General features: G+C 43.0%; 1 protein-coding gene across 4 annotated transcripts in view; it reads right to left on the reverse strand.

Moving 5' to 3' along the window:
* IL2RA (interleukin 2 receptor subunit alpha) overlaps positions 1-13,816 on the reverse strand; it is a 33,570-nt gene extending 19,754 nt beyond the window's left edge. For 3 of the 4 annotated variants that reach the window (XM_050936995.1, XM_050936991.1, XM_050936994.1), the window contains exons 1-2: positions 13,354-13,816; positions 8,865-8,961 (exon numbers count right to left, since the gene is read on the reverse strand). In XM_050936995.1, coding sequence (XP_050792952.1) covers positions 8,865-8,931 — 67 coding nt within the window. In that variant the 5' untranslated portion in view covers positions 8,932-8,961; positions 13,354-13,816. The remainder of the gene's footprint in view (positions 1-8,864; positions 8,962-13,353) is intronic. The other variant, XM_050936993.1, reaches the window with a different exon arrangement.
* Positions 13,817-14,076: the final 260 nt, after the last annotated feature.

The following is a 14,076-nucleotide window of genomic DNA, read 5'->3' on the forward strand; positions in this document are numbered from 1 at the left end:
AAAGCTTATCTAGTTAATAATTCATTGACTCACTAATAATGCTCAGGCATCAAGTCTAACGCATCACACGGAGTCACACAGCATGTTGCTTGGAAGATTATCAAGCATCCATGTACATTTTGGTGTATTTATACTGGAAATTATGATTTCACAAGATACAAAAGTTATGTTACAGCCCTTTGAAAAAAGTCACTGTTTCCCGACATACCCTTACTGCCCTGTAAAGCTGTTATGTTATGTCTGGGGTTTTTTGTTTGCTTTTGACTGCATTGTTCATATGTTTCAGAACATATCAATACACAATGAATGCTGGAGGAAGGACTGTTGCTTTAGGACTTTAGAAGGGGATCTTTCAACTTTTTGGTTTGAACAAGTTGGTCCACTGGACCTGACATACTCTCAAATTAGTAAGGAGCTCTTTGAAAAAGTACTTGTCTCCTACACTATTTTATGGCTAATACTTACATATAAGGAATAGTAGAGGATAATACCTCTTAATGATAATGATCTCTTAGTTTCATAGGGCCTTTAATCCAAATGAATCCCAAAGTGGTTTACTACTTTTACTGATTTGTACAAACTACACATCCATTTCTCCTATTACATAGTTATCTACCTAATCTATTTCTTTTTTCATTTCCTTGGGTGAAACGTGCCAATAGTCGAGCGGTGTAAAGTTACACTAACAACAGATTGGGACAGGAAGTGAAGATTAACTCAAGTTGGACTTAGAAGGGAAATTTCGGTATGCTGAATGTATTTAGCTATATTCAGATTTGATTAGAACATTGAAGCTAACTCCTCTGCTCTTGCATAAGTGCCATGGGACTTTGTAATGGTCATAACCACCACTTTATAGCTTATTCAATAGAGGTTAATGCCAGGAGCTCATTGTCTGCTAACACCATGATGCTGTCTAAGAAGAAAGAGTGACATCTCAGTACCAACATCACTTACTTTAGCACTTGGTTCTTTCCCAGAAGTTTCCCATCCAGGTATACTGTTGAGTTGTCCCAAAACATATTAGTTGTTGAAATCTGATAAGATCATGGCTTCCAAGTGTTTGCCAATTGCATGACTACTTCATACTAATATTTGAGTTAGAGGACTGGTTTGATACAGGAATCCAGACAGAAATTCAACCATTTTTGACCAAAATAGGTGAGAGGGGAAATTTGATATGGGTATTTATAGTACTAGGTAGACACAACATAGTGAGTCAGATGCCATGGTAATCTGAACTCAGAATTTGCTTTTTTTTTTCTTCTGTGGGTTTGTGACACTAGCTTTGACATGGTTTGATGCAGAATATAAACCTGTAACATACAAATAATAATATATGGAGATATACCTATCTCATAGAACTGGAAAGGACCCTGAAAAGTCATCAAGTCCTGCCTTCGCTAACAGGACCAAGTACTGATTTTGCCCCAGATCCCTAAGTGGCCCCCCTTTTGGATTGAGTTTACAACCTTGGGTTTAGCAGGCCAATGCTAAAACCACTGGGCTATCCCTCTCCCTACAGAATAGGACATTTTTTTCCCTGAGTACATGAGTGACATGGAAGGGAACAGTAGTAGACTGGCAGCTCTGAATAATGACACAGAAATTGTTGGAGAAAGCAACACAGCAGACAGAGACAGTTCAGAAGTGAAGAAAACCTTTCCCGAGAGCTAGCAAAAACTCAACTCTGTATCAAAATCCAGAGATTCCCACAAAAAGCTACCTCATCAGCTCATTCCACCAAGGGGTTTGATGCTCTTTCTGAAACTATATCATCTCTAGATGGTATCCAACAATTGAAACTGACCTGTGAAGAGGAGAACTGGTACCCATCTGCTGGACTGAAATGGTAACTATTGTGCTCCAGCTTTGAAAACTTTTCCCAACTATTTTTGATCTAAAAGTAAAAAATGGGTATCTGTCTGTTCTGTCTTTGTAACTTTTCCTCCTTGAAGTTGTTTTGTTTTATTGTCATTTGTTATGTAGACAGGTAAGTTAGAAATGGATCTGAGCTGTGACGTTTGGGTCCAGTTCAAAAGTTCCCTGAAGTTTGGGAGTGTTTGTATCTGGGGTTTTGGATCATGTGTGTCGTAAACACATGTAGTACAGTACTTAACAAAATCTCATAAGAAGACAAGATCCTTTCCTCAAGGAGTTTACAATCTAATTAACACAAAATACAAATGAGAAAATCAGGCATAGGCATGGTGAACAGGACCAGAAAGGAGATCAGCATTGAAAGGCTAGGAGAAACCTACAGTTCCTTGCAGTATAGAAGAGACAAGTCTCAATTGTAATGACTATATAGATGCTTCTTTATTCAGTTTTCTGTCCCTAGATAGGCCCTGTAGTTCAGGCTCTGTGGTTCATGGGCTAACTAAACATGACAGGCCTCATTCATCATTGCCTGATACCTTGTGTCATCATTTAAACAGTACAAAGTGAGTACACTTTGGGCGTGAAATGCCACCACCAGCATACATGAGTGAAGGCCTGTGACTTAGTAGTATTTTACATGCACTTTGCAGAGCTATACATGATTCCAGAAAATCCGGCTCAGTTTGTGCTGCTGAGTATCACTACATATAGTGTCCATAACTCCTGTCCTGTGCTAAGCAGCCATGCCAGGGACCACTGACCACAGGGCAGAGTTTTTAAAAGGGATGCTAAGGAAGAGAGGGAGAGTACTCAGTATGCAGTCAAGAGGGAAATTGTTCCAAGCACAGAGAGCTGTGTGGAAAAGGCACAAAGCAAAAGATGAGAGAATTTATTTTCTAGTCTGTCTTTTTTGGTTCTACCTCACTGATCATTGTGGTAAAACCAAAGAGCTTGTCCTTCTCCAGGGCAACTGTGGAGTCCATTGCAGTAGCAGCATACTCATTTGGGACTGAACAGATCGTGTGAGCAGCACATTATTTGGGTGCATGGGCATGTTCAGTTTTAAATAGACTTGACCACATTTTTGCTCAGATGTGGCCTTCGTAACATTGGCCTCATCTGTGTTCATGCTCACAGGTAAAGGTCACTCTGCTAAGAAGGAGATTTGGCTATTAAAAGCGTTTGCGTGCACACAGATTCAAACACTATTCTTTGGCATTAACCTCCCCAATTTTGGGTTTTGGTTCTTTTTTAGGGGGGAGGGGTAATAGAACATCATCTGTGAGAGGAATTATCATAGAATCATAGAATATCAGGGTTGGAAGGGACCTCAGGAGGTCATCTAGTCCAACTCCCTGCTCAAAGCAGGACCAGTTCCCAACTAAATCATCCCAGCCAGGGCTTTGTCAAGCCTGACCTTAAAAATCTCTAAGGAAGGAGATTCCACCACCTCCCTAGGTAACCCATTCCAGTGCTTCACCACCCTCCTAGTTTTTCCTAATATCCAACCTAAACCTCCCTCACTGCAACTTGAGACTCCTTGTTCTGTCATCAGGTACCACTGAGAACAGTCTAGATCCATCCTCTTTGGAACCCCTTTCAGGTAGTTGAAAGCAGCTATCAAATCCCCCCTCATTCATCTCTTCTGCAGACTAAACAATCCCAGTTCCCTCAGCCTCTCCTCGTAAGTCATGTGCTCCAGTCCCCTACTCATTTTTGTTGCCCTCCGCTGGACTCTTTCCAATTTTTCCACATCCTTCTTGTAGTGTGGGGCCCAAAGCTGGACACAGTACTCCAGATGAGGCCTCACTGTTGTCGAATAGAGGGGAATGATCACGTCCTTTGATCTGCTGGTAATGTCCCTACTTATACAGCCAAAATGCCGTTAGCCTTCTTGGCAACAAGGGCACACTGTTGACTCATATCCAGCTTCTTGTCCACTGTAACCCCACGGTCCTTTTCTGCAGAACTGCTTCCAAGCCATTCGGTCCCTAGTCTGTAACAGTGAATGGGATTCTTCCATCCTAAGTGCAGGACTCTGCACTTGTCCTTATTGAACTTCATCAGGTTTCTTTTGGCCCAGTCCTCTAATTTGTCTAGGTCCCCCTGTATCCTATCCCAACCCTCCAGCGTATCTACCACTCCTCCCAGTTTAGTGTCATCTGCAAACTTGCTGAGAGTACAGTCCACACCATCCTCCAGACCATTAATGAAGATATTGAACAAAACCGGCCCCAGGACCGACCCTTGGGGCACTCCGCTTGATACCGGCTGCCAACTAGACATTGAGCATTGATCACTACCCATTCAGCCCAATGATCTAGCCAGCTTTCAATCCACCTTATAGTCCATTTGTCCAGCCTATACTTCTTTAACTTGCTGGCAAGAATACTGTGGGAGACCGTATCAAAAGCTTTGCTAAGGTCAAGGAATAACACATCCACTGCTTTCCCCTCATCCACAGACCCAGTTATCTCTTCATAGAAAGCAATTAGGTTAGTCGGGCATGACTTGCCCTTGGTGAATCCATGCGACTGTTCCTGATCACTTTCCTCTCCTCTAAGTGCTTCAGAATTGATTCCTTGAGGACCTGCTCCATGATTTTTCCAGGGACTGAGTTGAGCCTGACTGGCCTGTAGTTCCCCAGATCCTCCTTCTTCCGTTTTTTAAATATGGGAATTACATTAGCCTTTTTCCAGTCATCTGGGACCTCCCTCGTTCGCCATGAGTTTTCAAAGATACTCTGGGTGACAAACATACAGCCAGAATATATGGGTGGTTGGGGAATACATGCTCCAACCTTGGATAATACTGAAAAAAACTATGAATCACACTAGTTTGGTTTGAAATGATAGGGAAAAAAGTCTAAGAACCATGCCTGAGTGATGTCCACCTCATAACAATAATCGCTCATCCATTTTTTCACTGGCAGTCTTAGCAGGGAAAGCAAGGATTGAATAAGCATTATTCATTAGTATGTATTTATACCTTGTAATGCCCCTGCCGTTTTACAAAATTGAGAGTAAAGCATCTTCCCTGACCTAGAGGGCTGAAGCTTTAAAAATGAGAAGATAAAGAAAAGCCAGCTGCGCAGGGTGGTGCGGACATGAGGAGATCATTGGTGAAGAGAATAAGGGGGGACGGAGTGGCTTGTGAGGAAGGATTTGAACCAGGTGAGAGGAAATCTGGCAAACAAGAAAAGGAAATTGTTCTAAAGTTCACAGCCAGGCCGAGGAGATGGAGGCAAAGGGCAGCAAGAGACAGAGAGCCAGTGAAGGAATCTGAGGGGTGGAGGGGGCTGTCAGTGCAGTGGAACAGGTTTTAGCAGCAGAGTTTTGGACTGACTGGAGGGGAGAAACAAGGAGGCTAGAGAGGAGGTTACAGTTATCAAGGCGAGCGTGACCAAAGTCATGGGCATATGTTTTCAACAAATGGAACTTAAGTGAGAGACTGGACATGGGGTTAGAAGGAAAGAGATGAGTCAGAGACAATACCATAATCATGAGCTTGGGAGATGGCAAGTTGACAGAGTTACCAGTGGTAACATGATAAAGGAAGTGGAAGAAGAGGATTACACCGGATAATAAGAAACTGGAGTACACTCAGGCCCTAATGAGGCAAGAGGAAATTACTTCATCTCAAAGTAGAGATACCGTGAAGAGTCCCTGTCTGTAGCAACTTCTGCCTTTCCTAGACCATCAGACCGTGGGGTTGGCAGTCTTTTAGTACAGAGCAAGGGGTATTTTTATATTGGGCATTTACTTGATAAGGGCTGCTGCAACTGGGAATCCAAGGGGTTGCTATAAAGTATTTGCTTTCTGGTCAGCCTAGTGAGGGCGTTGTGCGTGTGCTTGATGACTTAACATTGTATGTAACATCCAGATACCATCGTGATGGGCACTGTATACAGATACATACGTTGTGTATACATTTCTGAGAACTGGTGCTCTACATTTTAAATTAAATTCTCAATTTTTTATTTTAGTCCTGCCTGGGTCTGAGCCACACTTCAATACAGTATATTAAAATTCAAAGGGATCTTGACAAATTGGAGCACTGGGCTATAGACAGCAACATGAAATTCAACAAAGACAAATGTAAGGTGCTACATTTAGGGAAGAGAAACCAAATATACAAATACAGAATGGGGGGATAACTGACTTGGCAGCAGCATTGCTGAGAAGCATCTGGGAGTTGTGACGGATCACAAGCTCAACATGAGTCAACAATGTGATGCTGTGGCAAAAAAAAAAAAAATGCAGTTTTGGATTACATTAACAGAGGCATTGCATGCAAGTCACAGGAGGTGATTACACCGCTTCGCTCAGCGCTGGCAAGGCCTCAGCTGGAGTACTGTGTCCAATTTTGGTCACTGCTGTATAGAAAGGACATAGAGAAACTGGAAAGGGTCCAGAGGCGAGTGACAAAGATGATCAAAGGGATGGAATGCAAGTCATACGAGCAAAGGCTGAGGACCTGGGTATGTTTAGTTTGGAACAAGGGAGATTAAGAATGGACATGATCGTAGACTTCAAATACTTGAAAGACTGCCATAAAAAAGATGGAGAAAAATTGTTCTCTCTTGCCACAGAGGGCAGGATAAGAGGCAACAGGTTCGAACTGCAGCAGAGCAGATCTCAGGAGAAACTTCCTAATGGTAAGAACAGTAGGACAATGGAACAAACCGCCTAGGGTAGTCGTGAAATCTCCTTCACTGAAGGTTTTCAAAAAGAGGCTGGATCCATCTGTCTTGCATGGATTAGACAGAACGAATCCTGCATTTGGCAGAGGATCAAACAAGATGACCCTTGCGGTCCCTTCTAACCCTATGGTTGTATGATTCTATGATTTTCTATTAATTTAGGATGATTAGTTGGATGGCAAGCTCTTTGTACAGCACCTAGCACAATGGGGTCCTGGTGTGTGTCTGGGGCATCTAAGTGCTATCGCAACACAAACAATAAATAAGAAGAAGGTAAGAGACGGTATGTCCAATGAACCAGAAGACAGGAGACATGGGTTCTCTCTGCCCCTGCTGTACTGTGAAACTTAAATAAGTGAATGATCTCTCTCTGCCTCAGACTCTTCATCTATAAAATGAGGGAAATGAAGTTTGCCCACATTCTGGAAAGCTCTTTGAGAGCCACAGATGAAAAGTGCGATATGAGAACTAAGTATTTTTATTTTCATTCCCCGTCCAGAAATGTTCATTATTGACAGTGTATTTTCCCAGAAACCCTGTGCAATATGAACTGTGCAACAGAGTTTATTTTATTACATTGATCTGCAATACTGGGAGAGCTGGAAAATCAAAGGATAAATGTGGTGCCCGCAGGTACTGTAGGTGCAGTGATTACCATTGTCAAGTTTGGCCCATAATTTGGCCTATCCTCTTTTAGCTCTATGCGTTTGCAAGACTCCTTACTGTCCTTTACATGTTCCCCATAAGGAAGAAAACAACACACTAACACCTGCAGTACTCAGAGACAGCCCTCCAATAACTAAACTGGAGGGGAAAAGATGGTGGTAAAGAGTTCAGTTTCAAAGGCCATTATTATAAAGAGAATAACAAAATGAAGTAAAAATCATGAAAGTATCAGGACAGGCATTCATAGTAAGTACAGGAAGTGAAGGAAAGAGGGGGTGTAACACAGGAGAGATAACTATATGGAAATATCTTAAGTTAGTCTTCTATATTTATAAATTCATCACAGAATTTGATTGCAGAATTCATCATGAAGTGTTACACACCTCTCAGTTTTTCCATGATTCTAAGAAAGGCTTCTGACAAATGCAGATCTCAGTGTGTACTCTCACCGTGTGTACTCTCTCAGGGCACAGTAATACAGAGAACGCGATACACAGGACTTGACTCATCCCAGAACTGATTCCATTTACATATCTCCTGCTGAACATTTCACAGTGAGACTGTCACATTCATCATTTAAAATCATGCAGGGGATGCTGGCATTTCATTTTGCCCTTACAATGTCTCCATTTAATAAAAAGATGCAGATGTTTCAATGCATTATTGTCTGAAGATAAAATTGCCTGGAGATTAAACATTTTGTTTATAAGTAGATTGGGGCAACAGCCAGGTCAAGTTGTTCCATTATATACAATACAATCTCCTCTCAAAATTACAATTGCTCTGATACAATTTCAGTACCCAGTGCTGGATGTGAGCAATTAGCAATGAAGTCTTCAGTTCGTCTGAGTTTCTTTCCCATGAAAGAATTTCTTTCTGAATTTTTTTACCCGGCTCTTACCTCTGAAATTGGAAATCCTTGGAGTGTTTAGAATAGAAATATCCCAGGTACTGACATTACAATTTATAGACATCTTTGCATTCAAACATACTAATTCAGACTCAAACACAGATACCAATTACTTATATTCAGCCAATTTCTTAGTGTAAGTGAATACCCGAACAGGTAATACTAATATAAACCTGTAGTGCATGGAGAATGGTTAATCTAATTCCTTCTAGAATGAATAGGTAGCATTTATTAAAGGGGTGAAAACACATAATTGGTATTAATCACATTTGCAGCAAACCTTGATTAGATATCCTCTACTAGCAAGTACACCAAAGTCACTTGCAAGTTATCTGAGGAGGTCATTGACATTTCAATTTCTATTTTTATATTTCCTAAAGTTTCATGCAAAATGGAAAAAAAAATTCAAAGAGCTATTTGCGCTAGAAGACTGCTTAGTATTCCTTTGATCTGCCCACTGTTCCAGTGATGGGTTAGAAGAGTCATCTGTTACTCAGACAAAACAGGTAATGGTCCCACTCTGGATTGTCTCCAGCTGATGGTTTGTGGGCACATTTCTCTTGCTTCCTTAGAATAGAAAGGTCCTTTAATCTACTAACCTCTTGCCTTACCTTAAAGCAGTCAGCGTGTCAGTAACCTACACCAGAGCAACCAAGCAATAATAAACCTGGTTTTATTTTCCAGAAAGCAACGATGATCTCTTACCATTTCCATGTCCAGCTGTCTCTCCGGATCTGAGCAAGCCCCACAAGAAAAGAAAAATGAGTTCCATGTAACCTGTTCACGTATTTTCGACACAACACTGATGAGGAAGAGATTTTTAAAAGGTTAAGGGGCTTTCGGTGAATCAATGATCTGTCGATTGCACTATAACAGAAAAAGGGATAGCCATTTGGAGGGTGCAGCTAGGACATTTCTCTCTGGTCAGCACATCATCCCTTTGCTGTCTAGATCTGTGCGAGAGAATGAAACTAATGATGTGTGATACAGTTTAGCTGTGGTGTGTAGGAAGTGGTTGACAGGTAGGTGGCTCTTATGTGCACCCTCAGCTTCATTTCAGTTGTCGGTCAGAAAGAATGGGGAAAAGCTTTAGCTGCCAGGTTTGGACACTTACCCCCCAAATGGAAAATTCTGTCCCTTTTAGGGTGACCAGACAGCAAATGTGAAAAATCAGGACAGGGGGTGGGGGGGTAATAGGAGCCTTTATAAGAAAAAGACCCAAAAATTGGGACTGTCCCTATAAAATTGGAACATCTGGTCACTCTAGTCCCTTTGGATTTAACTACAGAGAGGAAAAGCAAACTCTGTTCACTAGGACAGGAACTGGGTGGTACCTGGTTTTCTGGTGTGTGAGAACTGAGTTCATCTACCAGACTGTCAGTTACAATTACAAGGAGGAAAAGCACCCCCAGGACATGTCAGGCTGGCTTTGCAGAAGAACAGTTTGAAAACTGCAGTGCCAATTTGTATGGTTCCTTTTTAATGTAATTTCTACATGGGATAGATGAACTTCCAAAGTACTGGAAGGTCAATTTGAATAAACATCTGTTGATAGGGCTGGCAGGTTGGGAATGAAGATGTCCTGTTCCCATTCTTAGAATGCCTTGTGTTCTCATGGAAAACCACAGGTGGAATATAACTCCTTCCAAATCAAGGTGCCATGTGGGAATCATTCTCTGACATACTCCGCTGACAGAAGTTAGAGTTAATAAACAGGACACACTTTATATTAAAATTCCACTTCTGTATGGTTTCTAAAGGATGAATGTATCTTTTAAAAACTGATTAATTGATTGTTATAGAGTCCAACAGGTCTCTAGATTGCTTAGAAACATCTACAACACCTTCTACTGATGTGCTTATAACCACATATTACTGATGTCTGTAACATCTATTAATCATTAACCCTTTATAAGCCATTTACAAATGGAAACTTACTCTAAAGGATGACCAAGAAATGTGTGTGATGTTTTTTAAAATTTTATTCTAGTAGTCAGCTGTGGTGGCTGTTGAAACAAAAGATTCCACATTAATATCTTCTGCTATGAAACCTAATTGCCAGAGACCTCCCATATCCATTCCAAAGAATAGTGCTTTTGCAATGGCTGCTGCTTCTGGTGAACTGCAGCTGAGGATAACTCAGAGCTCCCTCATGTGGTAGGTGATGCCCCTTTTCAAGCCAGCTCCTCCTTCTCTAATGCACAGTGCGAAGCCTCATTGTGTGTCTTGCTTTAATGGAGTATGGGAAGGTGTTTACACTTGGCCAGGAAGTTACAGTCCAAGGTCAAACGCCTGCCATAGATAAAACTGTATATGACGTGACAAAGAGAACAATCAGTATTTTTAAAGTGCTGCTGGTAGAAAGCGACTATTCAGGGACCGCATCATGTTCCCTATTCATCTTCTGAGACTGAACTAGCACGGTGGGGACTTCCACCAGCCATCTACCATTGATGCAATCCTTGATGAATGAGTGCAAGCCAGAACACTTTGGAAATTCCCTACTTAGTGGTGCCACGCATGGTTCTTTTTGGCAGGATCATGGAAAAATAGTTCCAGCTTCTTGCACAATCACCAGAGGGACTATGCATCTGTGATTTCGTGCACTTTATAACTTTCCTAGATATTTTTTTTTATCCTCAGAGCTGACCCCATGTGTTGTTTATGGAGCCATAAGAATCCCTCATTTTTTGCTTGCTTTAAATGTTCCTTCAGGGTCCCTTTTTCCAGATGAATTCTGTTTGGGTCTCTCTTCAATACTCCTCCAGAGGGAGAGAGAGAGAGAGATGATTTTTTATCTTAAAACAAAACAAAACAAACAAAACCCTAAAATCCTACCAAAATAAGATACACCACTGCACATGCGTCTCCCTTGGGGGAGAGGATGAGAGAACAATCACCATGTGACAGATGTTAATCAGACTGCTTAATGCACTACTGGAAGGTGATCACGTAGTACGAACATATGTCTTCCTATGAAAATATTTTCTGTGAGTTTGAAAATTTACCCAAGTGCCAAAGTGTGTGAAACCTGAGCCAAGGCACCCACAGTGTTTGGTCTTGGTGGACAGATTTATTTTACTTCATTGTACAGAGGAAAATCATAGCTGTGCCTCTCACAGAGATTGTTTCCTCAATTCAATAAGTAGTTTTGAACCCCAAAACTTGTATTCTCACTTCTTTTCTGACAAAACTCTTTAATTACATTAACTGAGTCATTTACCTCACCAAGGAGGGAGATGAGTCTTTTCTGAAGTCCTTCAGTTCATTCTGCATTCCCTGATTAATAGCAGCACTGGAAATTCTTCTCTTTACCCATCAGGTCTCTCAGGAAGCTCTGGACAGGGGCCATTTTTTTTTTCTGATTTTAGCTGTATTTCTTCTTTTATTTTGTACAAATCCTTAACTTATCCGGCCCTGCCAAAAGGGGCAGCCCCTCGTGCAGCTTTCCCATTATTTTTGAAAATCTCTCTTTACTTTTAAACATGGATGGAGGTGGATACTGGCAGGTGGGGAGGGAGCTCCCCCTTTCAGATAGCCATCTGCTTTAAGCCCTTCCAGGAACCCTCAGTGCAGGCTCATGAGAGTCACCACATTCTACAAATGTGGGGATTTTACAACTATAGGAAAATATACAACCTCACCTCACTAACCTTGATTTTGGAAGTAACAGAGACTTTAGGTGGCTGAATATTTCAAGTGCAGTTTGTGTTAGTTAGCCTGTAACTCTTAGCTGGCAGTAGATATACTGCTGTTACAATGATCAGTGAGGAAGTAACCACCCTTCCAATAAAGCCTTTTTGCTGCTTACAAAGGGCATTAGTTAAAGGGTTTGGATAAATTGTTCAGATCAAGGGAGATTGTGGCACTGCAAAGCAGGTGTCTGGATGTCCCTACCCACCACAGAAATGATGAGATAAAGGCTCTGTAACAAGGCAATCTGCCCCTTTAATAGCCCACAGGGGTGGGGGGAACAGGGAACAGCCAGCTCTGCCCCAGAGAGAAGTCCAGCAGGCAAGAATCAGCTGACACAGCTGCTCATCCTCATATGATTGGCCCATATTCTCAGCTAGACAATATAAAGAGGGAAAACAGGAGAAGAGAATGGCTAATCAGAGCAGGAGGTAGCCTGTCCTGTAGAGCCTCCTTGCGGAGTCAGAATAGTCCTTACCTGGTAGCTAGCAGAGATCAGAGGACCCCATTCTGATCCCCTAGCCAGACTGTTGCTTGTGTTATTTTTTGCACACTTTTCCTTCTTGTTTGTGAAGCAAGGGAGAAAAACTTAACCTACCCTAGACCTGGCTGATTGTCTATTCTCAGAGGGGGACTAGGTCACCAGTGTACTGGCTAGCCAAGATTTGGGAGATTTTTTGTTTAAACCAAGGTGTTTTTTACAATACTCCAAAAAAACACAACAGGAACAGTGTATTAGGAGCCCACAACAGTGAAGTGTCCCAACTCAAAATACAGAAATGGTTTTCTTCCCTCCCCCAGCTACTATATGTAAGCAACAGAATGGTCCCGTTATTGTGGGGAACTTTCCTGGTTTCTGTGGAATCACTAGTAAAAGGATCTGAGTCCTGGCTCCAACTCCCTTTACCCAGAGGCTTGCCTGACCTTGAAGACTCCTCTTTCACTGCCCTGCACAGCTTGTAACCCTGGCAAGGCTGGGCCCAGGATTCCTGGGAGGCTTAACCCGCAGTCTCATCATGGTCATTTAGAATAGGAGTTAGGATGTCCCCACTCTGGGGCACTCTCTCTGCACTGGACGCTTCCCTGACCCACTGATAATTACTTTAAATTCAAACCAAATACAATTTATTAAACAAGTATAAGGGAAAAATGGGAAAGATTCAAGGAAACAAGGAACTCCACCCTGTAGGCACGGGGAAACCACACACAGGCGTCTCTAGGATGTAAGGAAAGTTCAGTCTATTCCTCACATGTCCCAGGCCTCCTTCTTATGCCGTGGCTGCGCTGCAGTGACACGACAGGTCAGGCGCCTGCTCTGGCGGTGGCCACACGCCCTCAGGCTCTCTAGGTGCAGAGCCTTTCTTCCCAGCGTCGCCTCCACCCTATCGGGGTCATGTCCCCAGCACCAAGTCCAGCCTGCCAGACCTCTTGTCTGATGTCATTTCCCCACACTGAGCCCTTGCTGCCCAGGGTCCTCCCCTTGCTCTCCCCAGCTGCTCACCGCACTCATCTCTGGTGTTACTTGTGACACAGCAGGCATCCACTCCCTAGCTCTGGGTCTGCAGCTTCCTGCGGTGGCTCAGCCCTGGGCCCCCCTCGGCATGGCTGGTCTGCACTGCTCCAGCTCTCCAGCTTTGCCTCTTCTGGCTCCTTGTTGCTGCTGCTCTGCCTCCAGCCCATTGCAGGGCATGGCTACACTTGCAGATGTAGAGTGCTGTGAGTTAAACTCGCCTTCGGAGAGCTCAGTAGGGAAAGCGCTGCAGTCTGTCCACACTGACAGCTGCTTGTGCACTGACGTGGCACATTTGCGGCACTTGCAGCAACATTGGGAGCGGTGCCTTATGGGCAGCTATCCCAGCATGCAAGTGACTGCAACGTGTTTTCAAATGGGGTAGGGTGGAGTGTGACAGGGAGTGTGTTGTGTGTATGTGGAGGGAGAGAGAGTGGGTTTTTAGGGACCTGAGAGCATGTCAGCATGCTATCTTGTAAGTTCAGACAGCAGCAGACCTCTCCATCCCCCCACCCCACCTCTCTCTCTCTCACACACAGCATTCCACACTAATCTGTCTTGGGGCAGATAAGCAGCCGGCTGTGAGAAATGGAGCTTTCAAACAGCATATCCGCATTCCTACTGCAAGTTCAAAACAATGACAAGAGGGGATTTAAGGGGATTATGAGACGTTTCCGGAGGCTGATCACAGCGCAGTAATGCAACACCTCGTCC

Source organism: Gopherus flavomarginatus, chromosome 1, assembly GCF_025201925.1.
Source record: "Gopherus flavomarginatus isolate rGopFla2 chromosome 1, rGopFla2.mat.asm, whole genome shotgun sequence".
NCBI lineage: Eukaryota > Metazoa > Chordata > Testudines > Testudinidae > Gopherus > Gopherus flavomarginatus.